The 27450-nt window shown below is 37.5% G+C and overlaps 2 protein-coding genes across 6 annotated transcripts in view; one reads left to right on the top strand and one right to left on the bottom strand.

Moving 5' to 3' along the window:
* Window positions 1–20668, top strand: part of CNIH4 (cornichon family AMPA receptor auxiliary protein 4) — a 29477-nt gene extending 8809 nt beyond the window's left edge. For 3 of the 4 annotated variants that reach the window (XM_009569721.2, XM_054063130.1, XM_054063132.1), the window contains one exon: window positions 582–4856. In XM_009569721.2, the coding sequence (XP_009568016.1) occupies window positions 582–609 (28 nt within the window). In that variant the 3' untranslated portion in view covers window positions 610–4856. Of the gene's footprint in view, window positions 1–581; window positions 4857–17674 lie in introns of those variants that run through there. The other variant, XM_054063131.1, reaches the window with a different exon arrangement.
* WDR26 (WD repeat domain 26) overlaps window positions 5349–27450 on the bottom strand; it is a 30759-nt gene continuing 8657 nt past the window's right edge. Inside the window, exons 4-15 of one of the 2 annotated variants that reach the window (XM_054063120.1) lie at window positions 27118–27254; window positions 26426–26523; window positions 25463–25619; window positions 23727–23783; window positions 20675–20813; window positions 16475–16615; window positions 15017–15136; window positions 14094–14239; window positions 13499–13577; window positions 12811–12940; window positions 9943–10128; window positions 5349–8372 (exon numbers count right to left, since the gene is read on the bottom strand). In XM_054063120.1, coding sequence (XP_053919095.1) covers window positions 8347–8372; window positions 9943–10128; window positions 12811–12940; window positions 13499–13577; window positions 14094–14239; window positions 15017–15136; window positions 16475–16615; window positions 20675–20813; window positions 23727–23783; window positions 25463–25619; window positions 26426–26523; window positions 27118–27254 — 1416 coding nt within the window. In that variant the 3' untranslated portion in view covers window positions 5349–8346. The remainder of the gene's footprint in view (window positions 8373–9942; window positions 10129–12810; window positions 12941–13498; window positions 13578–14093; window positions 14240–15016; window positions 15137–16474; window positions 16616–20674; window positions 20814–23726; window positions 23784–25462; window positions 25620–26425; window positions 26524–27117; window positions 27255–27450) is intronic. The other variant, XM_054063121.1, reaches the window with a different exon arrangement.

Below are 27450 nucleotides of genomic sequence, written 5' to 3'. Positions count from 1 at the left end.
TCAAAAATTGTTCCCAGGGAACAAAGGAATTGTCTGCCAGCTATTTTTATATCTTCTGTTCTGCTAATGTAAATGCTGGTATTCTTAAGTGTCTTTATCTTTTTGCATCATGCTAAGCCCCAATAATATATTTTGACAGCTACCTCCATGCTCATTATATGCCTTTATTCTTTTTGATAAAACATTGTTTGCAAACACAGACAACTCCATAATCTCAAGCCCACTAAGTGCCACAGAGAGTTACATTATTTCCACACCAAAAATAGGTGTCCTGTTTAGAACAGAAATGATCTCAAGGACCAAGTTTATTTTACAGGTTCTGTTTTAGAAAATAAAGGTGATCTGGCTAAGTTGCAAATGGATGAGTTTTGTGATGGGGCCACTATCTACAAGATGGAAGAACTGCTGTTCTTCTACTGCAGTAATACTTCTGCAGTCCTTGTCTTAATCAAATCACATAGCATAGCTGCCCGGACTTTCTATTTCAAAACTAAGTGTAGTTCTCTCATCAAAGTGACAGCTGTTCCTACTTGCACATGCTTCAGTAATCCAGTGGTGTCGTGTTTTCTGTTTTGTCACAGTATGATTCTGGCTTTGATAAATGATTGAGAAGTTGAAAAAAGAACTGTTAGCTGCCAAATTGGGTCAACACTCCAGTGACTGGTTGTGGAGCCACACCTTCTGAACAAACCTAGATCAGTGTCGTCATGCAGTATATTTTTCCTCTTTGGACAAGAAATATTTTTCTGTATTTTTAACATAAAATATTTTCAAAATATGTTGGATTTGTGTAGCAGTTGTTTTTGTTCCTTTACAAGCCAAACTGCTGGAGCTGCTCCTTCTGTAAGATGACATCCTTGCTTACAGAACTAATCTCATAGACATTAAATGGTAAAAAGGGAAACTCATTTCAGCAGCATGGTCTGAAATATAGTGGGTAGGGGGTGGTAGGGGTGGTTCCAGAACAAATTTAAGTGCAGCTCTGATGCCTGCTTCTTACTGAAAGGTGTCAGGATGTGCCTCTGACTGCCAAGCTGTCCTAAGAGAGCCTAGTTTGAAGCACCACTTGGAACATAGATTTCAAAGTGGAACAGCAGCACAGCTTGCATCTCTGTGTCAGTGTGTTTTTCAGCTGAAAAGCAAAGGAATAAAAGTCATGCTTTTCTCCCTTTCCACCCACCTCTATGAAGTTTTGTGTTTGGATGGATGAAGGTCCCTTTGGTGAAAGTGACACTTGTGTAAGAGTGAAAAACAGATAAATAAGAAACATGATTGATACTTGCAAATTTTTCTCTTCATCTCCTGTTATATCACTGAAATACATCATAGACCTCCATACAAAGTAAACATCATGTCGCACCAGGGCTGGAATTGATTACAGAGGAAAAGATTGTCTGCAGTCACTACTTCATGAGCCTGCTGTGTCCATATCCAGTGAGGTGAATCAAGAGTATGTCTAGCTCAGAAAGGTGGGCTAGTAAATTGTAACCCTGTTATCCCAGTTCTGATGTGACTCTGCTTCAAAGACACCAGCAAACTGAATTGTTTTTGAGTACCTCTTGCATCAGTGATAGGTACATAAAGCTGACATTCTATCCTCTGCCCTTTATTTTATTTTATGTGCATAGTAACAGGTTTTTTTGAAACAAACGCATCAAGTGAAACACAAATATTCATTAACTTTTCCATCTTAAATACTCCTCCTTTGGTGCATAGCTGGAGTTGGCAGGTTTTCATAGTCAGCAGTGAAAAAGACAACCCTGAAGCTTGATTTCTCTAGATACCTTGTGTTTCATGTTTGTTCTAGGAAAAGTTTGGATTTAATATTATGATGGATGGAGTCTAAGTTCAGATGTTGCAAAGATGAAAGACTGCTGAAAATTACCCTCATTAAAAAATAAGTGAGGGAAATAGCTACCACAGCTGCACACCCCCACCTACCCAACACTACAGAAATCAAACTACAGACAGTGTACTGCCTTATGCAGCTGAATCCTACACAGGATGTAGGTGGGGAAAAGGAGAGTAAATAAAACTTTAAAAGAGGGGAAACTTGCTAATTTTTTTGTAGCAGCTTATGTGGTAGGCAATGAAGTTATCATATTTGTAGGTGGAAAAAACATACTACACGTGTTTTGGTTTTTATCTATTGGAAGGGTGGTGTTAGTAAACTGCTTAAAGTCCTTGCTAACAATAAATAAATTTCATTAAGACATTTCTCAGTGTGAAACATGATCGTTAACCTGCAAGTCCACCACTTAACTAGCAGTTTTGTATCTTATTCTGAAGGTCTATTACTGATGAAAATGTCTGCAAGATACGTGTCTTATTTCTGACTACTAGCACCTCAAAATTAAAGTGACAGTAGAGTAGACCTGTTCCCTAATAGAAGGGGTAGTTGATCACTGACCATGAAAAGCTTGGGTTGTCTACTAAGGGAAGTGTTTTTTCAGGGACAGGAGGAGGACAAGGACGAATAAGGGAAAAGAACATCATTTTGGGGGGGATGGGGGCGGAAATGGGTGTAGCACATCCCTGACCTAGAAGGATGTTATTGTGGATTCTTCCCCACCTTCTTCCTCAAAGTGAACTATTAATCATGATAGACCAACAAAAAAAATAGATGTTTCCTCAGCAGTGACTGTCAGCTACTAAACAAGCTGTACTTCTATGAGAGTGCAAACTTCCCACCCAAATTCAGCCGAAGGTTTGAGTTTGGAAAAGCTACAGGAAGGGGAAAACAAATTTAGCTTTTTATTTAACAGAACACTACCTAAAGCTGAATAAAAATGCCTAATATGCAGGACAAATATGAGGTTCTAGTTTAAGGCACAGGAAAGAGGGACAAGAATGCAGGGTTAGTTGGAGAGAAGAGAGGTGACAGTTGAGAGGCCTCTTCAAGAACTCTCAGCCACAGAAGCTGCTTAGGTCAACTTCAGGTAGAAGTCTGGAGGTTCCTGATCTCCCATTTAAGAGAAGTCTAAGCCACAGATGTGTACTTTAAGAGCACCTTCTTAATGTGAAATACCAAAACCCCCACAAACCCCAGTGATTGTCTAAAAGGACCTGTGTGTGTTGTTTAAGCAAGCTTGAGGGTTAAGGAATCAAGGCTTTCACAGAACCTGAAAGGAGCCAGACATTCACCAAGTTAGATAAGCACAGAACAGGACTGCTAAGTGTAGTGAAAACACAAGTGTGATAGATTAGAGCCAAACATCAAGAACTGGAAAGCCTGCACACAGCAGTGAGTGAATTCATCTTAAACTAAATGGTCACAGGTGATTTTTCTTGGTGAGGGAATAAAATACTACAAATAGGGAAGAAATCTATGATTAATGATGAAGAAATTAACATCCAAGTCAGTCATATAAGTGAAGTTAGGGAAACTAAGAACTATTCATTCCAGTTATTTATTCTGTTTATTGAATTGAAAGAAAGGGAATACAAACAGTTCTGTTAAGTGCTGTGCACCAACATGGAAAAAGTGTAATTTCTTTTTTTAAAAATCCTAATAAAAACAAATCAGAAGTTAAGGTAGTTCCAATTGAACAATTTTTAAAGATATGTTTAAAATACTACACATTTATAAAATAAAAAAGTTAAAATGGTGTTCTGTAAATAATTAGTAAAACAAGTGAAAATAAATACGAGACCCAAAGTTCTTATGTTTTTAATGTAATATAGCAAAGAAATTTTTAACTACTTAATATAATCTGAAGAGAGTAACAAAAATCCAGAAAGTTTAAGAACGCAGTTCTTTGAAACATTTAATATCAGTCCATAGCAAATAGTCATTACATACCAAAAGCTCTAAGTGTTAACTAGTTCCACCACAACTCCATATAAATCTCGACAATTTAGAAATCTTCAGATCAACAATAAAGTTCTTTTCTTGATCTCTACAGCTTGGTTTGTAAGTACATACATGTTTGAGGATCCATTTTGTCCCATATGTTTTCAAGGAGCCAATAACTTTTTCCATCTGTGCCTAAAAATGTTAAGATTCCAATCTAGCATATATACCTTAACAATGAAAAGTGTTTAAGAAAAAAAGATGGGGCATGATGAATTTTGAATTTATAAAAATATAGTAACCAAAACCTTTTGGTCAAAGGACACTTCACATACACACAACTTAAAGTACATAATAAAACATGACAAGTACCTAGAACATTTGGTTCTCTATCTGTTTGTGGAACACATGCACACGCACATTCATACCAGATGGGAGGAACACTCTCACAGACATTTTACTGAATCCAGATTATCTGGATTAATAAGACAGAAAATTTGTCTACAGTTTATTTCAACAACTAGAGGCAGCTACTGCAGCAGTAGTCCAACACTGCACATTTCAGTTAAGTCCACCCTGTTTAAAAAAGTGTCAGAGTTAATCAATTTTTTTCCTTTCTGAACATCATTAAAAGTAGCAGTTTTCAACATGAAGTATGGCAGGGGAAACTGGACTCAAGCCAATGTGGAAAAGACAGAAGGAGGTCAAAAAGTGGATTAGCTGTTTACGGGATGAGTGTTCCTCTTCATAATTGTCTTAAAAAATTAGATACAAGTGTGTTTTGTAGCTAAAAACATGGATAAACTATTGAAAGTGCATTTTTCCTCCTCCCCCTTGAGTTACAGTAGTTTGTCTGTTGGTCAGTAAATCTTGCTTTCTTAAGTTCATTCAGCTTTCTCTACCTCCCTCCCCATTTGGGTCTACATCTCCCATCAAATTACAGCTGACTGTACGAGTCCTGGTTTCCTGCTAAGGAAGCCTTCAAAACTGATTTTGAGTGGGAGTACCTTTTAGCAGTGTAACAGCATACAACTAGAAACACACTCCCAAGAAAATAGTGAGCTTTATTAAATATTACCTGTTTGAAGCAAAGTTGAGAAGTAACTGGCAAGATCTGGATGGATTTCTAGCCTGCATCTTTGCTCTTCAGAAAAGACAAAAAAACCCAAAAGGTGTTGTTTCCCCCCCCACTGCCCTCCCCTCCAAAAGAAAGGATAGCTCTAGCATTTTCCCTTTTGTGCTCCATTGTGCCTTGAAAATTACTTACCTGAATAACTAAAGAACATTCAGACAATAAACTGCTTCGGCATAATTTTCTTGAAGATCTGCCTTGACAATAACCTGGGGCTACTGTGAATATTGAAAGCCAACAGCTGACCACAGACAAAAGGAGTACATGCATACAGTATTCTCCTCCTTAACAGGACAGGCCTGTTGACTAGCAAGACAGCGATTTGTTGCAGGTATGTACTTGTTCCAGCCTTAGCCTCTAGCCTACCAACATTTTTAAGCACATGGAAATCGATGTGTTGCAAATGAGCAAACTTATTTGTTCCCCCCCCCACCCCACAGTCTCATTTTGTAGTCTGTGCACAAAAAGTATTGGTACTTTTCAATTCACGTATTGTGACTACGTGACCTCTTATAAATAGTTTAAGTTACTCTTCAGTGTTCAGGGTGACACGGCAGTAATTACTGCTAGATCTAGAACATGGGTTTACTGTGGGACCAAGTGGTGTGGTGAAGTGCAGATTCCTCTCCCCTTTCTCTCATCTCTGCTCAACAGCTGTGAGCAGCAGACAGCTACGCAATGCACTGTTAGCAAGACACTCTGGACACTGTGCTGTCTACGTGGAGCTTTCCTTTACATTGCATAGTCGCACCACGAAACTGAAGGGGAGCATCAGAATACGTGTCTCTCTCTAATTCTATTTCTAAATACCTGAAGTGTATTTTAGAGGTACAAACAAAGTCCAGAAGAGAAACCCCAGAATGGGGCAGTACTTTGGCAAGAGTACTACTACATTTCTAATTATAAGACATTGTGGTGGAAAGTAGGCATCAGCCCATATATACCCTGCACAGCTCGTACCAGGCAAGAAGGCTCATGTTGTTTAGGTATGGCCACAACAAAAATGCCTGTTGAAGGGTATGAGACTTTAAATCTAAATTTGAGATTTGATCCAGCCTTCAGTCCTGCCTGAAGTTCCCACTTTAGTCCCAGGAGTACGAGGTAAGCAAGTACTGCCAGAGCACTGTGTAAGAATTGTTAAGAGACATCAAATCCAGGATTACCCTTTTTACTCTCCCTAAACAATGTTTTGTTTGAAAACCTAAGTTCTCAAGTAAGACAATGCTAGGGTGACTTTAAAAAAAAAAAAAAAAATCACATGCTGGCATTGGTTATGAGTTATACCCTGTTTTGAACATTAAAACACTGTTTACAATTTAGGTACTCAATTTTTATTTTAAACCGAAGGTTTAGCATTCTCCAAATTTGACTTCAGGAAGTTGTCAGTTTCCCTGCAACACTGATGCCATAGGAACAAGACTGACTAATCTTACACTGTTTGAACTAGGAAGATAAACAAACAGCTTCCTCTGGAACTAGCTGATGGGAGAAGGAACTGATTCGTAGTCGTAAGTTTACACATGTATTCCCAGTACCGTTGAACAGAAATCACTGTCAAAGAAATTCACCTTAAAATTAAGACAAATGTACTAGATTGACATACTCCTCTCTTAGAACCTCCAAAATTAAGTAGGAACTTAACGTTCTTATTTTCAGAGTCAGGGCTGGTCTCAACCAAAGTATCAGAATCTTAAATCATGTTTAAGTTTACACACAAGTTAAGAAAAAAAACCCCACCATCTGATGGCTGGAACCTAAAAAAATATCTAACCTGCTAAGCTTCACTTCGTTTTTCTGGGGAAGAAAAAAGGGGACTATTTATGTCAAACACCACATTCCCATTCATCAAAGTAGCTACACTTCCCAAGAACTTCAGCAAACCTTCCCCCACCCTTCTTCCACACATGACTAATAAGGACACTAGATTATTACCTCATTAAAGGATGAAGTCCACACTTCTGTTCATATCATTCTTGGTGGCAAGCCTTTCCCTGCTCCAGCATTATTTAACAGCAGTACCAACACTACCTTTCTATCCAAGGTGGCAAAAGGTAATCTAGTGCCACCCCAAAATGAATTTGTGTGCAGTGCAGAAGCACAGAGATGCCAAGGCATCTGGTTATGTCAAGCAGAATAAATACTTAAATTATAAATGTCTTTCTCTTTTCTTAACATGGGATATTAAAGGAACTACTCTTAGATGGGTCAAAATGTTCACAGCACCAGCTTGCAACAAGGTCTGGGAGAGGCATTAACATTTGCAAAGTTAAAAGTATATTAAACAAAAAAAAAAATCTATACACCTTTGTTTATCAAAGGAAAATTTCCATCATAATACAAGCACTTAATTATTATTTGTATGTTAATTACTTTTACAAAATTTTGGTTTTGTGAAGAATGGATTCAACACATTCTTCCCTCAAGGTGTAGCCTACCTTTTATCAGCATCATTGCATAAATTTATGTAATTATGAAAACCCAAAAAGACCTTGTATTGATTAAACTTTTAGTCTGGTGGTGCACTCTGAACACTTTTTCCCTAAACATCTGTAAAGATGGACAGTGAGTTTCTCCTTCTAAACCAAGTTTCACTGCCTACCTAAAGCTCCTTCCAGCCACTGCTTTTGATTGGGTCTCAAGACACTCTGGAAAAGCATCAGTGATACTGTGTTTCAGGACACTTCTTGCATTGTTTTAATTCCAAATGTATACAAATGAAGTCATTTTAATCCTATAAATAATTTATTTTTAAAAAATTGTGCTGTTAACCCCTTTGCAGGGCAACGAGCTATGTGAAAAGTACAAAACTTTTTGTCAAATGTGATACTGAGAGTGCTTTTGACATAGTTCATTGGTTTATCATCTCAATTTATATATACTGCGCAACGGGCAAGGCTAGAATCCATGAACCAAGCTGCAAAGATCTCAAGCTTAAGTAAGGCGGAGAGAGACTTGAGAAACAAGAGAAGGAAATACTTTCCTATCCAATGTATACTCTTCAGACTAAAGCACTCTTTCTATCAAGCCTTCTAAACTGTTAAATAAAGTGTTCCAAACAAGCACTTAAACTTCATTACACAGAAGAGCAACAAGAACAGTAGCCTGCCAGACAAAAAGGCAGGAGGGAAAAATATATATACTGAGTTCAATGGTTAGCCTGAATGTAGCACAGTTCTTCACAACCGATGGGGGGATAATTTCAACACAGTGTCCAACAACGTTCTAACGACGTGCTTCATCTCGACTGGGTACTATGAAGCAAGGTGGTAAATGTTTGGCCCCGACCGGGCTTCAGAAATGGTTCTTTTTCATGACGAGCATATCTGTCCAGCTATCAATCATGTTTGTTTGCACCAAATCCCAAGCCATTTAAAATACGACTAATTAAGTTAAACGGAAGTCGTCTGCTCCAAATTTGCCATCAACTATCCATGCTACTGCATTCCTCTGAGCAAAAACAAAAACATAAGAGAAAGAAATGACACCTTGAAGATCTTATCAACAGTTAATATTTCTATTATAAGGTTATTAATAAAGTGCATTTAAGTTTTACTGAACATGCATTACTTAATGGATCTAATTTTTATCCTGTAACTGAATCGCATGCTAAACTTTACTTATTTTAGATACCATTATTTAGATTAATTTAGAGATTAATTTCGCATGTTAGGTACTGGTACACAAAAAGCATCTCTTCCAAAAAGAAATAACACACGTTTGCATTCAAGTTCCATGGGACTGTGCTAATTACAAAGCTGTCTGTCATCTATTTAAGATTCTTAAGTTGTTAGCTATTATTTCTGTGCACCTACACTCCTTGTGGAAGAAATGCTGCAAGAAATCCCTTTTCTATTGTTTTGATTTTTATGGCATTTACTATCTCATTTTCTGGAGGAACCAAGAAAGAGTGAGCAAGCAGCTAACTGGAGAAAACAAGTACAAAATCATGAGTAAAACCAGCTGGAGAATAAGCTCCGAGTCCTTACGGGTGCATTCAAAGCATAACAAACAGGAGATTGGTCAGACTGGCCCACCTAGTCCAATACCAGAAGCAGATGCATCTGAAAGCACAGGAGCAAGGAGAGGAGGTATTCTTCCTCCTCATCTCCTTCCAACTTCCAGCCATTTTCACCTAGAGGATATTCTAAACTAGAGGCGTTTACTTATCTAATAGCACTCAATGGATTTCTCTGATTATTTTGTCCTGGTTCCCCTTGAACTCGTGTCCACACCTGGTATCCATGAGCTCCTGTATCAATGGGATATACTGTATTTCATTTTAATGTCTACTGTAAATTCACAAGGTTGAATGTGTAATGACAGAAGCCTATAAACTGCAGAGCAACCCCTTCCCCGTTGCTTGTCTTATCTTTAAGAATTCCAGAGAGGGAGGGGGAAGGGTTGGGAACAAGTGTGCATTCTGGCAGCAAAAAAAGTTGTGCTGTTAAACAAATCTGTCTCTCCTGGGCACAGATGATTGCTGGTTGTTAAGAAAGAATCTATTGAGTACAGATTTTGTGGTGGGAAGCTTCACTCTTTCCAGATGCTGGAGATTCCTTTTGTAAGCACTGTTAATACTATTATTCAATTTACAGTGTGGTCAGAATGCATTATTGAAATTTTAATTCCATTGAATTAAAAACCCCAAGCATCAGATGCCAGATTTTTTAAGCAGTCTACATAAATAAATTAATGTAATCCTGAGGTCTTAATGACACCGTAGCTTTCTACTGGGCTATGTCAGAAGTTTGAATATCATTCTGGAAATACCAATTGTTTCTTTTTTATTCCACAACCATAAATAGCTTGCATAAAAAAAAAAAAAAAATCAGTAACTTCTTTTTCAGGGAAAGTAATTATTCTAACCCAAGAGTTAAAAGCATTTTTCTATCCTATTTATGGTAAAGAAAATTCACCAGCCCGGCTGCCTTTGATGTAAGCTTTTAGCTATTAAAGAACACACACACACACACACACACACACACACACACACACACACAGAGACAGAGGTTTTTACCTTCAATATCCTGGTTGTCTACGAAAGGCGCTGGTCCCCATATTCTAACAGTGCCGTCATCAGAGGCGCTGGCCATCATGGATGGAATCTGCGGGTTCCAGCTCACACAATTAACAGTACGTGTGTGCCCTGTCAGCTCCGCAATTGGCAGCTCGCTACGCTTGTGCCAAATATACACTTTGTGATCTAAATAAAATACGCATTTAAAAAAAACATAATGAGAAACTGCTCTGCACAGACCTATTTATCATATCAAATCGCACTTCCACACAAGCTCTCAGCAACTGAGATACCCATTAATGTTGTAAGACCCGTGTCCGTTAAATGTGCAATAGCACTAGCAAAACATTTCTTCTAGAAGTGATCAGAAGTGGGAGAGCTTTACCCATACTCTAAGAGGTATATTCCCATTTAAGACTTGCAAGTCTACTACACTTGGTATTTGAAAGAAAATATTTTACTACAATGCAAGTAAGACAATATATGGCTAAAGAGGGGAACCAAGTTACTCTTGAACTAAAATCATGAAGCTGCAATCTTATTCAAATGGTAGTCTTGCAGATTATTTTTTTCCTTTAACAATCATATTTACAAATTAGTGCACAAATTATAAAAGGCTGAACATTTACAACTACTACCTGTTGATGAGTACTAGATAAAACCACAGCTCTATATTTTATGAAATACTTCTTGATAACAAAGACCTAAAACATTCCAATGGAAGTGCAAACAGAGCAAATGAGGGAGAATAACAAAGCTTAAATATCTCAACTTGTGAGCTATTACTGTCTTTGACAACAATAAATTCTTGTGTGGTATTTAAAGGTGTGAATTTGTACATATTAAAGTAACTACTATAAACAACCCTACAGATCTTATTTTGTGATAAGAAACTTAAGTATTTCTAGACATAGATGACTACAGACGTGGGTTTTCTCCCCAGATGTAGAACAGCTGCCTTTAACAAGTCTGTGGGTTGACCTCTCTAAGAATGTCTTTGGAATATTCTAAATAGAGCTATACAAACCAAACAAATAGGTATTACTAGTATTACACAAAAGCCTAGTATTTAGGTCTACCATATCAAATGAAAGTATTTAAATCTGTTTGAGAGGTTTTTAACTTGGAAGTCATTCTGAAGGCTTAGTACACAAACTTCCTCTATTCCTCCTCCCAGCCCCTCAAACAAAACAAACGTGCTCTCTGACCTACCTGCTAGAATAGCATCATGGAATCACGTGATACCTCAACTGTCTTCTGCTGAATCAGCTCATTTGAGTACAACACCTTTATATATAGGTATTGATGCAAATGCTCTGGTTGTGTTTACATTCCACTTACAATTTCAAGAGACTACATGTCCATGCTATTCATCAAACAACACAATTCACTCTTTGCTTAAACACTGGACACACAAGCTTTTCCTGTCTGGGAGAATCAAAGCCTAAACACAAATCAGTATTTTGGTGCTTGTCATGATGACTGTATTTCATTTTGGAAAAAACATGTTAGCTAGATTAGCGCAACAGTCAATTTCCCTCTTAGACAGAAACCTCAATTTTCTTCCTGTTGATCCAAGTGTGAGAAAAAAAGCCTAATATAAGTTAAGAGTTAAACTTAAGAGATTATGACAATGTCATCAATTTATTACATTTTTTTGAAAAGGCTATGACAATGTGATCTGTTATTTTTATTTGGTTTGCTTGTTTTTTTAAGAAACAGACCTTCTCAGTAGCTACCTCTGCAACAATTCAGTGCAAAGAGGCAACAGCTTCAGACAGTCCAAATTTAAAAGAAGTGCTATCAGTTTCAAGTACTGCTTGGTAGTTTTTAGACAATGAAGATTAAAAAGAATAAATAAATAGGGGAAAAAAAAAAAAGGACTGGTGCACTGTACACACAGCTACACACACATCAGTATGGCTCAACACACGGTACACACAGCTACACACACATCAGTATGGCTAAACACAAATATTGAACTTTTGGGTACTCAGGTTCCAAACCAAGAACCCTGTTCAACCATGAAGCATCACTGGATTGGAAGTGCTTGGAAGTGCTGTTGTTCAGTCACTGTATCCCACCAAGTCTGGCCAGAGGGTGAAACGGTTTAGAAATATTTGGTCTTTTCCAGAAAAGGACAGTAGTAATGTCCTGGCCAGCCTTATTTCCCAACAGCTGTGAGTCACATAGTACTACCAGTGATTGCTTACATATCCAAGTGTTAATTCTTAGCCTTGCATAGGCTCAAATCTTAAGTGACCTCTGCAGGAGGCGATGGCACTGTCTCAGTGACAGAACTGAACCAATTCAGCATATAAACCATTAATTAATTTCTATTCTTGACATAGGCAGTTGAATAAAAAAAATATACCACAAAGCCTTTGATGACCAAGAAACCCTACCAGACTATGTCAACAACTGCCTAATTTGAGACTACTTCTGTAATAAGCTGATGAAGCTATTGAAATGAAAATAACCTCACCACAACTATATCTTCAACAGGGAAATGAAGCTGTTACTCCCCAGAAGTACTTTTGATTCAAACCATAAACCTAAGTATCATACCACAAAACAAAAGCCTCAAGAATACCCCACCCATTTCTAATTACAACTGGGCCAATGCTTTTGCTTTAGAGAAGCAACACAAACAATTCATTAATACTTTTACTACTACCACCCTCTCGAAAGAGTCTCTGCTAGCACGCCATTATTTCTTGATGTCACAATCTTAGCGCTCCTCAAACTTACTGTAAAAACAAGCTTGTTGCTTGCTTTTACAGATGACAGCTGCTAACAACATTATAAAAGTAAAGTATGGGAAGGATACAGCGTTCCAGATTTCTGCACAAAAAGGAATGATGTTACCTTCACTGCCACTCGCGATGAAATCTTCATTATGACCTCCAAAACACGAGTGAATTGTGTAAAATCCTTGTGTAACGCCTTGATACTTTCTCACTAAAACTCTGTCTTGTAAGTCCCATAAGTGAACTCCCTGGGAGCAAGAAATATAAAATAACATTCTTTATCATTAAATACTATTAATTGTGTTCTTTCAAAATGCTTAAACATTAATCACAAAAGTAAATTACTTCACCCAACTTTAGTACAGTTACTAAGTAAAGAGAGTAAAGATATACCAAACTACTGGATTAAACTTTCAGTCTGTGGTCTCTCCCATTCTGAAGGTTTCTTTCTTACCAAGGTTCCAAAAGCAGAAAGAAAGAAAAAAAAAAAAAATCTAATTCTCACACCCTAACACATGTCAACCTACCACAATTTGTTCTGTACCTGGGTTCTCAATGCAACAGCTGAGTATTAGTGTTTAATAGTATATATTTCATAGTATGACACTCGACTATGAATCAGTCAAAAAAATCCATTGCAAAAATTAGACTGTCTTGTCAAAGAATACCATGCTATATTTATGAATATTAAGGCCTTCTTATTGGATACATAATATAAACCATTCCAATTTGCACCAAAATATTTAAAACCAGGTAGCAGTTGCAAGCAGATTTATTTGCATTTCCATTTATCATCACCAACTCACCTGAGTTGCTACATTTAACAAAGCTAAACGGCCATTTTTTGAAATAGTAAACGACATAATAGGGTGATCTTCTTGGACTCTGAAATGGTAAGACACATTGGTGTTAGGAGTACACTTAACCCAACAAGAATGCCATACCAGCACAGAAGGCATGTCCTGTCTCTGTAATATTATCAGGGAAAGACAGTTCTATATTTGAAATTAGGTTTGTCTCTATGTCAATACAAGCCAGGTCTGCAATAGGTTGCTTATGCTTATGACAAATTCCAAAACCAAAAGAGACTTCCGACCTCAAATCCAACTCCTAATGTCAAGGCAGGATCTACTAAAATATGCCAGGAATTGAGAAAAGGACAACTCCTGAAGACAGAAATGTCAAAACATGCACAGGAAAGCTACTTAAGAACTGGAGTAGATATTTCTAACACTAATGCTTTTTGCTGCAACTAGAACTCACTAATTCTCATCTCATGTTATTCTCTTCTTTTAATATCAAGAGCATTTTAATAACTTATTTCCTGTCCTTCCCCACAAACCCTTCCTTAGCCCTCTGACACAAACCCAGGAATTCAAAACCAGAGAAAGAGGTAGTTACATGTTCCTGTCTGTAAGATCCTCAAAGTTATAACCCCGAATTCGCTGGTGTGTGTCCGACGCTAGAACAGTTTTCCCATCACTCAAGCACCAAAGGCATTGTACTCTCACCCCTTCCCAGGAGTCAAGGAGATTACCATCTAAATCCTGAGCAGAAGAAAGAAAAAAACCGGAATTGTTAGTCTAAGATTTCTGAGGAGTTGTGACAAGTATTTTTTTCAGCTTCTGTTCAGTCAACTGCTACAGAAAGCAATCTTATTCTTTAAAAGAGAGGACTTAACAAATTAGGAATTGGTTGTCTAAACCAAAGGCGTTTTGTAGGGATCCCTCCTGGAAAGCCGAGAATCCCTCTGATAACTTATTTTCCTGTGTGTGATGTGTGCAATCTACACCATATCACAGAGCCCACCTTTGCAGAGAGTGAGGTTTGCATACTGCACTATTATTCTGGGCACCAATTCAGATGACAAATAATCAAGGGTAGGGTCATACTCTGGACCATCAACCAAAATTAACACTGGTCAAATAACGAGGGTTTCAAATTTCTGTTTATACTAAGCAAAGACAGCATGCAAAAACTTAAGAAAGATATAGTCAGAATTCTGCACAATAAATAACATTTGTGGACAAAGGCACTACTTTTTGTTTGTGTTTTCAAGAGCAGATAAGAAAAAAACCCAAACAACAACCCAGTCCACAAATCCTCCTTTAGGCAAACAAAAGATGCTTGAACCCTTCTAACTGCTACATATGGAAACGCTGCTGAAACACTAGCATTAACGTATTGTGCCTTTGAATTACAAAGCATCAGAGATTTTGCTGTACACACACATGAAAAAACGGAAAAACAGTAATCTCAAATTTGACTGTGACAAAGCTTTCATTTCTTGTTTGTTTTCACTGAGACAGAAGCAAATAACTTACACACTGATAGAACTGTCCACGCTGACCTCCCGTTACAAAACGCTTCCCATCAGGATTCCAGGCTACGCTTGTTAAACTGTCTTCATGAGATTGGCTCATCTTCGTCCTCAGCTCCCCAGTCTAGAAAACAAAGGCAGCAAGACCTTACACCAGAACCCTTTCCCAAAAAGTCATCAATAATTCTGACATGCACAGAATCTGGAAGTGCATATATTTCAACAAGTTTATTAAAAGCAACACACACCCATAAAAAGTGCAATAAAAAGGCAGAACTACTTCAGCATTTCCAGTGACCCTGGACTTGATTGGGGACAATTTCTTTTGTCCTTCAAGTCAAGAAGGATGGACTCTAGTCAGTATGTTAGGCAACTGGAAGATTATGAGTAAAGGGAGGAATAAAAAGAAGTTGGAAGAACATATAAGAGAAGCAATATAAAACAAAAAACCCACACACCTGGGGAAAGCAAGGAGGCAAGAGGAGACTACAAGAACATCGAGATGACAAAATACATTTCAGTAAAAAGCTGGGAGTATCAGAGTAGAACACTTGCCAGAGCCAGGGCTCCATGCCAAAACTCAGCTTTCATCCCTAGCTTATAACACTACTGTTTCACAAGACAGAGTGCCAATGAGTAGGTTACCATTGTCCAAACAGCAAAAGCTTCTCTCTATTCCCTTGTGCCAGCTCTAGTGCTCTTCACTGAGCCAATTTAGTCAATTAAACAGAGTAAAAGTATTCCAATAGTCAAAAAGAGGGAACATTTTCATTTTAGAAAACTAAACTAGTTCAGAGTCCAAGGCAGCACAAGCGCTATACAGCCTGCAACTGAGGAAGTGGAAGCTTTTCTATCAACTCAAGTGCCCATAAAAATCAACGGCAGAAAAGGATTTTCAAATTCATGGAGGAAATGGCAAAACGCCCTAGTGCCTGATAGAAGGATGAAGTTCTGAAATCATAAATGTAAACCTCTGTGGATCTTCTGCTAACATCACTGGGAGAGTCACACAAAGTAAAAAAAGCTTTATCTTTCACTTTTGCTACTTGTTAGAAATCTTCAATGAACAATTGTTCCCCTTAGATAATAATTCTTCCCTCTGTTTGTTTTGACTAATTTACTATTCTTCTCCTCAGTAGCTCTCTACAGTCCTATGGACTTATGCCACCCCTTCTCAGAAACTAAAAGTAACCAGATACACTAGAATTGCTGCACAGTCCCAAGCATTTAGACTTTAGAATTCTATTCAGTTCTGTACAGAGAACAATTTGCAGGCTGCCACAGTCATTTTTTCAAATTGAGGAGGGCAAGGAGATCAGTCTCCCTTCTTTACACGCATGCCTTTGCACAACAAGGTTATAGAAATGACTTCTTTCATGCTTAATATTTAATATTTAGATATTGAAACAAAAGCAGTAGGCTGAGAACAAAGTTTTATTTTTTACCCTTAGTCACCACTTACTTGTACATTCCAAAGCCAAAGCTCAGAACAATCGTCTGGGCCACAGGCAACAAGATAGTTGTCATCTGGACTCCAAGCAATATAAGAGACACCATATGCATGACCTTCTAACGTCTTAAGTAGTTTTAGCTGGTGAGTATCCTGAAACAAGAGAGATTCTGTTGAAACAATGCAAATGAACTCCTACTAGATTTCACATATACAGCGCATCCAAGTACAGCATGGCAAGTTTGCTTCACGCAACTTCACAACTGCATTTTACAAGACAACTGAATAGGTTATTACCGGAAAAGCCATTGCTAGTTCACAGTGAAGGACCATAAAATTTAGGTTTCTGAGTTTCAATGTGCAAAACAAGCACGCTCCTAGGTATTTTTGTTCCAATCTTCTGTGTTTCTGCATGTGGAACTCACAAAATACTGTTGCATAGAGTTGTAAATTACATTATGCTTGCTTTAGTATAGAATATTTCCATAGTGTTAAGTCTCCCTCCACCTCCTGGAATACAAAAGCACTATTTTTTATATGATAGAGAATTAAACTACTTTTAAGAGAGTAAAGACATGTTGGAAGTCTTTTATGGTTAAGGAGGACCAAAAGTTTCATGTACACTGAATAGGGAAAACCTCCAAGTGACAATGTTTTTATGAACTTGAGTGTATCTGTGTGTGCTGCCCAAAAAGAAGCTATACAGAAAGATATTTTTAAAAGCTTCCTTGAGAGGTGTTCTAATTTCAGAAGTGTTGCCTACAGCAAGCTGCTGCATCTTTTCTGCCAGATTTAGTGAATGAAGCTTACATCGCTCATGCAGAGTATCTTCTATCACCTTTATGCTACAACTGTTCTACTGCTACCTTGTCACAGGAACTTGACTTTCAAGCAGCTTGTAAAAAATAAATAGTACAGCTAGATACTGTGAAACAACCACACACTGGCTTCCTAAATACAGAAACATGCTTCGATACAGTATTGGCACTGACTCTTGACAACAACATGCACATATTGGAAGTAGAACTGAGCTTGTTAAACTGTTGATAATTTTCGTGAAACCTCTTGGAAAAGAGCAAGTGGATTTTCCTCCCTCCTCTCATTTTTCCCACATGGTAGTTTTTTGAAGAGAGGTAGGAGGTATAAAGGAGTGATTAATTTGAAAATCTAGCTTAATTTCTCAAACTGTCCATTCTTTTTCTTTTGTTTTAGTATTAATCAGCAGAGCACGTTTTGACTCTAAAGAGAAAGAACATCGTCAACAGAGGAAGAGTGACATGAAGGACTGTTTCCCGGGATCAGCTGCGAGGGATTTTGGTTACTCTTAGCCAAGTCTGCAGCTTTGATGGTTCTGCTGGCTAGAAAAAATGAATTCCTCAAAAGAGGAATTCTCAGCTGAGAATAATCTCCAAAGCACAAAGAAGAGAGGCAAATGAATGGACCTCCCCAAGGCCCCTTTTCCATTCCATTATTCCTGGTCTATATTAGACAACGCTGTTTCTATAGCTAAACCGATCTGCAATGAAGCTGAGTCACGTTTAACATTATCTTGCATAGTGGAGCTTGCCTACAACCAATATATTTCTTTTTACATCAAGATTAAAGTAGTCTGTCGCTTCTGCATCATATTTGAGACTCATGTAGAGCAAGATACACAAGATTCTCCTAATGACAGGACTTTGTGCCTGTTACTATCTCTCATGCTCCTCTTGTACTCGACTCCAAATAGAGCAAAACTATCCTACCATGGTTTGCTCTAAAATGGTAGTCAACGGTATTTTGGGAAAACATCTCCAAATTTAGTCAATCTGCCTTCCACCCACCACTAAAAGAAATCTCAGCACTTCTATCCCTTACATATAGATTCCCAGATTTTTATTATGTAGAAGAAATAACTATTCAGGTATCAACTTCAGTCTGCAGCAGTTGAGCTCCTTGGTTGAAAGGCAAAAAACCTGTAAATGGCTTTTAGAAAGCACAGAGAAAAGCAGCTTTCTGTAAGGAATAAGTTAAACGTGAGCTCTCTCAAAGAAGATGTATGCCAGACAAGGTGATGCACCTACTGTGCTTATGTTTTGTGCTCTAGAGATTCCGCCACGCTTAGTAACCATCAAATAATGCATTCCACGCACAAACCTAGTTCACTCAAGGCATTATTTAATGCTGCTGGGCCTGCATAAGGACTTTGAAATGAACAAATGAAAACAAAAACAGAAGCATGGGTTAAGACAGCTCAGACATGTAGCAGTCTTAGAAAATAGATAAATTCATGGTATGAAATTAAGGAAACAGACAGAAGCAGGGAACGAGTGTCATTACACTTCAAGAGGGGTGATAAAGAAAAGAAAAAGAGAAATAAAAGATTCTCATCCACATGAAGTACGTGTGAGAAAAGAATACTGTTCATCTAAAATAGTGTTCTTGCATTGCTTGCCTGCAGTTGGATGCATGTGTCACTGCAGTTAATATAGAGAATTATTCTAATCTTTATTCCTAAAGCCTTGAAAACCCAATTAAACTTATGGTTCCAAAGACACTGCCAGCTGCCACCGGAAGTGAGAAGCATGCTCTGGCAAAAATGAAAATTAAATATTTGAGTGATGTGGCCTAATGTTACTCAGGCATTTACCTCCTTGAAAGGGTTTCAGATAGTTTTAGTACTCAATACAGAAGATAAAACTCTAGGAAGCTGTTTTCCCATTAACTATTTATTAGAGATGTTAGAGATGCTGTTTCTATAGCAACCCTTTGCCCAAAGAGTCAGTCTAAAACACTCACAAATAATTTATTTGGCTTGATTAACCAGTTATTAGCTAACAATTCACTATAAAATCTGCTAATCATGTTTAGTATTAAAAACTATCAGTATAAAAGGAAGATGTGTCTCTACAATCAAGTGACAAGTCAACGGCAAAAACATTTGATCCTTAATTTACTTTGAATTACCCTGTTTGTTAAAAAAAAACAAAAACAAAACCAGATAATTTCCTAAATATCAGAAGTCAGTTTATGCTGCTATGCATCTCATGGCACCAAGCACACTGGCTCCAGCAGCAAACAAACCACAACGGTTCTATGCCTGAAAAATCCACAGCACTTGCTGTTATTTCAGGGGTTATAAACAGCTATGCATATGGAAGAGAATTTTAAATTTCTCTCATCATTTTAAGCAAGAAGGACTCAAATTATATGACTACTTAACCTGGAGTGGAAGAAAAGCATTAGGCTCAGCTCTCAAATCTTACTGAAAGCTGGTATGGAACTGCAAAAACCTTTCACCTTCCACTTAGAACATCAGTTCACAGTTGTGTGGTTAAAACTCTAAGAATCTTGAATCTTACTTCTGATAATGTTCCACAAGCATTAACGACTTCAAATATCGTGAGCATGTGTTCAAGTTCATTCACAGTTTTCAATTGTTATGAAATATATGGACATAGTATCTTATACTTCTACAAGACAAAGTCTAAGATTCACTGCTCGATCTTTTTATTTACATAATAATAGATACGGGTAGGAAAGATAAATCTTGTAGCTGTAGGATATTCGTAAGAGAAACGGTGCCAGATATTAATATAAAAACCTAAAACTGCAGTCTGTAAGAAAATGGACGAGTATACTTCCAAGTGTCAGTGGATTCTGAAAAGCGTTTCTCTCTTCATCTCAAGCCAAGGCAAATCTTACAACAGCAGCTAGAATGAACTGGTACAACTTCTGTTCAGGACATATCACTTTATTACTCAGAAATAAAGTAATAAAAGGTGAAGTGGATAGACTATTTAAATCCAAGTGTACTAGTAGTAACAAGATAACAAAAAGGGGTTAGTCATATACATAGATCAGAAGTATTATTAGAGTGATCTAGAAGAAAATATCCTGTATGTCACGCTCACCCAATACTTCGAGGCTTTCAAGCTGAAAGCTCCCCTAGAGGGCACCATATAGGCTCTACACCCTATGGCACTGGTTAGGGGCACACAAAGTTCTTGCCCCAAAGCAGCCAACAGTTCAAGCCTTACACTCAGGCATCAGGTTTTCAAGCGTCCTCCTTCATTAACTTACACTAACCATGATCTGCAGTCTTTTACATCCCAGAGAAATAACCCAGCTGGGGGGCTACAGTACATGTTAGCCAAAAAATCAAGCCATCCTAGCAAGAGAAAGTGAAAAGGAAAGACAAGTCATACATGTTTTAACATGTCACACACTTACTGGATCAACCTGCCATATAATAACAGTTGTGTCCTTAGATCCTGTTGCTAGTTTAGTGCCGTCATTGGAGAACTTACAGAACCACACTTCATTACAGTGCTCCGTTAGTATCTGCTGTGTATAGCATGGGAACTGTTTCCTGGGAAAAGAAAGGGATTTATTCACAGATTAATAAGAAAGCAGTAAGAGATATTTTTTAACTGAGCTAGTAAAAACTCAAACAAAAAAACTTATTTAAATGCAACTTAGAAAATCTGTCTATTAACAGCTGCTTCAAATGAGTACAGAATGAAGTGTCTCATCTGGTAAACAGCTCACATCACCAAGAGATTGTGACTAATTGTAAGAACTTAGAACTATTCTTATTATGCTCATATAATTTATTATGCTTTCACATTATTTAGAGTAAAACTGACCTCATCAGGAGTGTAACAGCTTATTACCAGACACTTCTATGATGTATAGAAAATACTGGAGACCAAACCACTTTGAACTCTACCTGCAATGTTTTATCTACAGACGAGGTTGTTGCAAGTATCTAACTCGCCTAACTGAATCTTGCCAAATCTTCAGAAGTGATTCTGAAATCTTAGATAGAAGTTGACTAAAATAACAGTCTTGTCTATTTTTCTTTAATGTGATCCTGCAATAAGGTACGTATTCTTTGCCTTCCTTCTGTGCTATTTTTCACTTTCTTTCAGAGTAGTACATACAATAGCTAAGCATAACTAACATGATAGTATTATAAGCTTTCACCTTCAACTGTTTTCCCTTACAAAATCTATGTTATTTTGCAAAACATTAAGTGTTTATCAAACAAAATATTATATGATAAGATACTGAAGAAGAAGAGTCAAACACTTCTCTAGAGCTCATATTTAATCTTCTAGTTACACACTGAGGAAAAGCTAACAGTCAAAATTTTAAGTTCGGTAAGAACTAGAGACTAGTTTTATTTACAGCTCGCCCACAGTATAGAATTTTGAGAGCTAAGCAAAAATAAATTTAGGCTTTCACAGCAGATGGCTGCTTTAATAAACGATACTGCAGGAACTACAAGTTCATTGTTCAGACGCACTAAAAGGCAGTCTCTAACCACAGACATTTTTTTAATTGAACTGTAGGGATCCTGAAGTGGTTTATTCTTATGCTGAGTTTTTATGGTGCTCAGCACAACAGGACAACACAGCTCCAGTGGGACACAACAGTACTAATGCAACAGCCACCTCTGTGAATGCATGGTTGTACTTATCACTGGAGACAAACAGGCCTGAAAAGAAAACCCTACTGCCTTTAAATGTGTGTTTAAAAAATACAGATTGGTGGTAGTGAAGCTGACAAACACCTGAAAAACTCCTACTTACCAGAAGCTAGAAAAAAAGTTTTGCTTAATACATTGTCTACAACCTCTCAATCTATTTTCTTTTACTAGCAGATCTTTCCAAGTTCATGCTTAAAAACTACTAAGCAGCACTAAACCATACACCCCTAATTCCCTGTCATAAAGTAAAGGAGGATAAACAAAACATACATATACATATCTGTAGTTGGCTTCCTCATGTATGTCTACTTACTCGTTTATAGAGAAACACAAGTGTGTTCTGCTCCTGCTTTAAGATGACCAGGAGCTGTCTAGTTGCCACTGGAACACTGAGCCCAAGGTAAAAAGCCCCACCCATGAAAGAAGACTTTGTTTTCCTTGCAGTCTAGAGGGATGTAGGCAAGCCCTTACACAGATATGTGCACCTACAGGAAGAGTGTTTTATTATTATTTAGCCATATTGTACTAAGTTAATGCTTTTCCTCAGAACAGCAGTTTGCTTTAGGAAGTGAAAAAGTTTTTATTCATAGAAAATACAAGGGGTATGCTGTGTCCCAAGAAAGCCTCTTCAGCATATTTCATTTAAAAAATATTCTACAGAACAACAGCACTGGTATTTTAAAGCTCAAGAAAAGCAGCCAAGGTTCTGTAGACATGAAAAGCAAGCAGTATAATGCTTGAGTACACAATTTTCATAGTAAAGTGGCCTTTAGGTTCCTAAAATGGCTAACAGGCACAGTTGACACAGCTGCAGCAGACACATCCCGATACTGAATTATGCTATTCATAACGCTGTCAGATTAGAGTGCTCTCACAAAAAGTCCTCTTCGCTCAACTAACAAAACACACAAACCAGCAAGTTTGATGCATAGATAGCAGAACACACATTAAACAACCCTTCTGCAGAGGAAAATAGCAGAAGACTTGAAATAAGAAACCAAAACCAGCTGTCTAACAATTTCTGGTAGATGATACTGTAGCTCAAGAAGTTTCTTTTTTTTTTCAAGTGTTTCATTACAAATTGTTCTGGTCTGCACAACACACTTGAATCATGTTGTTCACATGCTGAAATAAAGTATCTAACAAAGTTATCTGTTGCTGTATTTAAAGAAGTCCAAAATTCTAAATACAACACCAAACAGCTACTTTTTTATTCCTTCTACATGCAATGGAAGATTTATTCCTCAACTTCCAGAATGATTTTTTTTTTCCCCCCAAAAAAAGCTACATTACACTAGTACCTAGAAAGCAGCAGCATTCACCTCTCATTTGGGCTTCAATGTTTGTTTGTAAAGACACCCTCGAGTTTATTTACATGAAAGCAAGACAAAAGAATTCCAGAGAGGGAGGGGAATAAACAAAACACCCAGTTAGGCTGAAGGTTCCCAAACAAAAAGTGACCACCCCCAAGAGCATCAATTCCTCTTTATCAAAACCTTGGGCATAATAAGAAGAAATTCCTCTCCTTCACTCTCATCAACTTCCCCCTATCATCTCCCACTCTTATGAAGTGATTAAGTTTTTGTTAAACATCTTACCTACTAGTGTAATTCAAGCATGCTGGATCACAAATATTGCCAGAAGTCCAAAACAGATTAGTTCCAACTACATAAGGGAAAGTTGTCAGTTTCTACCATTTAAGTAGTACAGAACTTAAATTGTCTAAGCTGTGAGACTACTGTTACTTCTGACATTTGAATAAAAATTTGGCTTCCACTGTCTTTAACTCACCTCATTATGCCCAAGCATGGCAGCATGTACAGCGCACCACAAACTGATCTCAGACCCCTGCAACAGGTAGGTACAATAGGTTGAGTTGAGGACAGAATGGAAGCCTTAATTTTGAAGTGGGTCTTTTTTTGGGAATTGAAGTAGTTGTAAGTATGTATACAAACATACCAAACATGCAAGCATAGGAAGTATCACATTAAGTTTAAAAAGAGAAAAGCCACAATATGGCCAAACTTAGGTCAAACAGATTCAGATAAGTAAAATTCAATCCCAGGTTTCTTGCATATAGTATCTTTTATAACTGGCTCTAGCTAGTCTGACTTCAATAAACCATGCTCTTTACAGCTGGCTTGAATGCTCTTTGGGGTCTGATGAATCAAACCCCTAAAGAACATCCAATGTTATTTATGGACTCGTAAAAAGAGTAAATTTAAATCTCTTTCCATTAGGCTGGTTTTAAGACTCACTTCTGAAGTAGGGAAGCCACAATTCCAGTATCTATTCAGTTCCAATAGCTCTTAAAATGGGGAAGAGTCAAATGTCTGCACTACACACAGGCGAATCTGCTGCAGCAATGTTATGTAGCAAAACTGCAAGCTAGACAATAGTCTAAGGAAGTTACCTCAATACATGAAGTGCCAAGGACATTAAAACCTTAAGATGGCTACACTGACATACTATGGAAGTCTACATCTTTAAAAACAGATTCCAAATAACCCAAGACAAAGCAACTGGGTTCAGAAAGTTTCTATAAGCAAGTTTGTCAGTACTCAACTTCCTCAGATGATCTAACTTTAACATTTAAAAAATTCCCCTATAAGCCCCGGTGCCGGTCTGTTACATGAACAAACATAAGGGTATCATACACAGCCCTCATTTTCCAGATGCTCTAACCTTCATTCCACCAGGCACAGCAGCTTTTGAAAAAAGCTACACTTGAGTTTTTAGGTCCTTGACAGAGTTCTGCTGTATGAGGAAAAGCCACTCATGTCAGCCATTTGTTACAAATATCTTCCTGCTTCATGTCTACTAGGCGTACGGTATTTTGAAGATTTTAAAGCAGCATCAGTTTTGTTAAAAAAAAGTTATTCAGATAGTTTTAAGAGCCAAGAAGTAGATATAAGAGAGGTTCAAATCCTTATTACCTTACAAATCTGAGAAAAATAGTTCCTTATATCACTCATTTTTGTATTACGTAAACCAGAAATGTCTATTGCACATTTCTACTCTGTTTTAACCTTTGTGTCTAACAGGGCATCACTGTCCACTACTAAAAGTTGAAGCTGAAAGCTGACTTCATGTATGCTTCCGCAGGCTTTCTGCATTCCATTAAGTGTGAAGACAGAATATAGATAAGTAATGTATTAGTGACTCTCCAGTGAAAAAACACAGCAATCACACGTTGATGAATAAACAGATTGTCTGTGCAAAATTACAAGAGACAAGTGGCTAAGGGTTAGCATAGCAATATAAGCTATTCATTCATATCTGATTAAAATTTTAATGCATTGGTCTGACCCCATTGCCCCATACGTAGTTAATGAACTCTCTTACACACATCTTCTCTATTCCACCCCATTACTCATTTTAAAAAGAACTGTTGTTTCCCAGTCAACTCCTATTAAACCAGCTCAAAATAGTCTTCACGTTTCTTTAACTGATAGGTACAATTAGATTAATTTTAAAAGGCAAAAAAAAGATAGTTACCCATGTTAAAAGTAGCAAGGGTTTCTTACCTACTACAAACATGATCTATTAGCAGCGAGACAGAATCTAGATTACTATCTAGTTTGGTATTATGATATAGGCACCGGTCCCGTTGTAGTTCCACGGCCTGACGTAGCAGGTTCTGTAAACGCCTTGGAGGAAGCATCACTGAAGGGGGTAGGTACGCTTTAAAAGAGTTATTAAGAAAAACAAAGAGATATATCAAAACCAATTTACAAGTAAAAATATGTTTTGATTTGAGTGGTTTTGGAGAGATACTAGAAAACAGAGTTCAAAAGCTACAGGAAAAATGTGCACATGGCTTGTTAAATCTACAGCTATGCATCTGGAATTATAAGCACAAACTTCTGAAAAACAGAGGTGTATGCAAGGTATATGAAGTTACAGTATACATCGTCCTGGCCAAAAAGCGCCATTTACACAAGCTAACTGAAACCCCAGTATTTAACAAAACCTGTAAAATTATAAAATCAACAGTAGCAGCTATGTTCATTTAAGGAATTTTATATTAACATCATCAAAATGAAGACTACCACGGGTTTTACAACTCTGGTACATAATATTACACCAGCCACAAGAGAGGAGAAACATAACTCGTAGCAAAGTCTGAGACTACTATCAATCAATCCTAGTATCACTAATAGTTAACAGGCCACAATTAGTTTCAACCTCTCAGTAGAGCTGGCACTTAAAAACTTCCCCCGCCCTCTGAACCGCACATTTAATCACCAAGTTATACCATTAGTGCATGCAGCAGAGCTAAGGAACAAAAGCTCCTATTACAAAGAGTTTATCAGAGACTGCAAAAGGTTAGATACAGAAGACCAATGAGTAAAGGCATCTCCATTCATCAAGAAATACAAAAACAACAACTAGCAAATACAGTTAAGCCAGTTCCCTGGGCTGTCAGTAAGTCAGATGTACTGGATTTACAGAGACGGGAATAGATTCTAAACACTAGAACATCTTACTCTGGAGTTTGTCCAAAAGTTTAGATCTGGAAGCTGTTCCTTTCCCTTCCCACTCTGCTTTTGCACGCAAGTCTTCTGCATGACTACACATCAGATACCTGTTTAAAAAAAGCGCACACACGCCAACAGACCAAGTCTTTCTGGAATCATTCTTTTCACTTTTAAATGTAATATATATAACAACATTTTTAATGGACTTGAAACAGACAACTTAAGCTTCAGACTGATACGAAAAAAGGCATGGAACTATTGCACACAAACATGAATGTTCTTCAGGACTAATATCTACAAACTGGCAATATTAAAAAAACCCAAACAGAATACAAACAGATTTTGGGAAGGTAGAAATGTCTTGTTTTCATCCAAAACCAAACCAGACTACATTCACCTACTTATGCAATTATAAGAAGCTAATAATTCTCAAAATCAGATGACCATACACATCGGTGCATTAATTTTGATTCTAGCACTGTAAAATTAAGTAACAATCAGGTAATGGTCAAGCATCTGAAACAGAACATTGGCTACTAAATATTCTTCTTTACTTAAGATTTTAGCACACTTCACTACAGCTTATTAATTAACAAGGTAATAGCTTTAATACAGTCTTGAGTTTTCAGTGTCAGCTATCAAAAGCTATGGAATTCCTTAGAAAATTCCACCAAAAGAGCTCTTTAAGTCCAAACACTTACCCACTGAGGATATGAATGCGTTCTGTATTATATTTCAGAGGTGTCAGTTCACAGCGTAGAACTTGAAGTGCCTCCAGGACCTTGCCATCCTCCAGGTACTCCAGGTACTTCTGCTGCAGCAGCAAAAACTTCATCCTCTACCATGACAGAAAGCAGCAGTCAGAGGAAAAAGGTTGACTGAAGTTTCAGAAAACGTTTGAGCCTAAACAGAACAGTAGAAACCATTCTACTATGCCCTTCAGAAATATAGCTACATGTAGTCTTTCATTACTTAACTTCTTTTTGCTGGATTGTCAACAACACTGTAGCAATTAAGTCACTCATGATTTTCTT

This window comes from Cuculus canorus, chromosome 3 (assembly GCF_017976375.1).
Source record: "Cuculus canorus isolate bCucCan1 chromosome 3, bCucCan1.pri, whole genome shotgun sequence".
Lineage (NCBI taxonomy): Eukaryota > Metazoa > Chordata > Aves > Cuculiformes > Cuculidae > Cuculus > Cuculus canorus.
The sequence above is the reverse complement of the archived record's forward strand: the minus strand, read 5'-3'. Positions and strand labels throughout refer to the sequence as shown.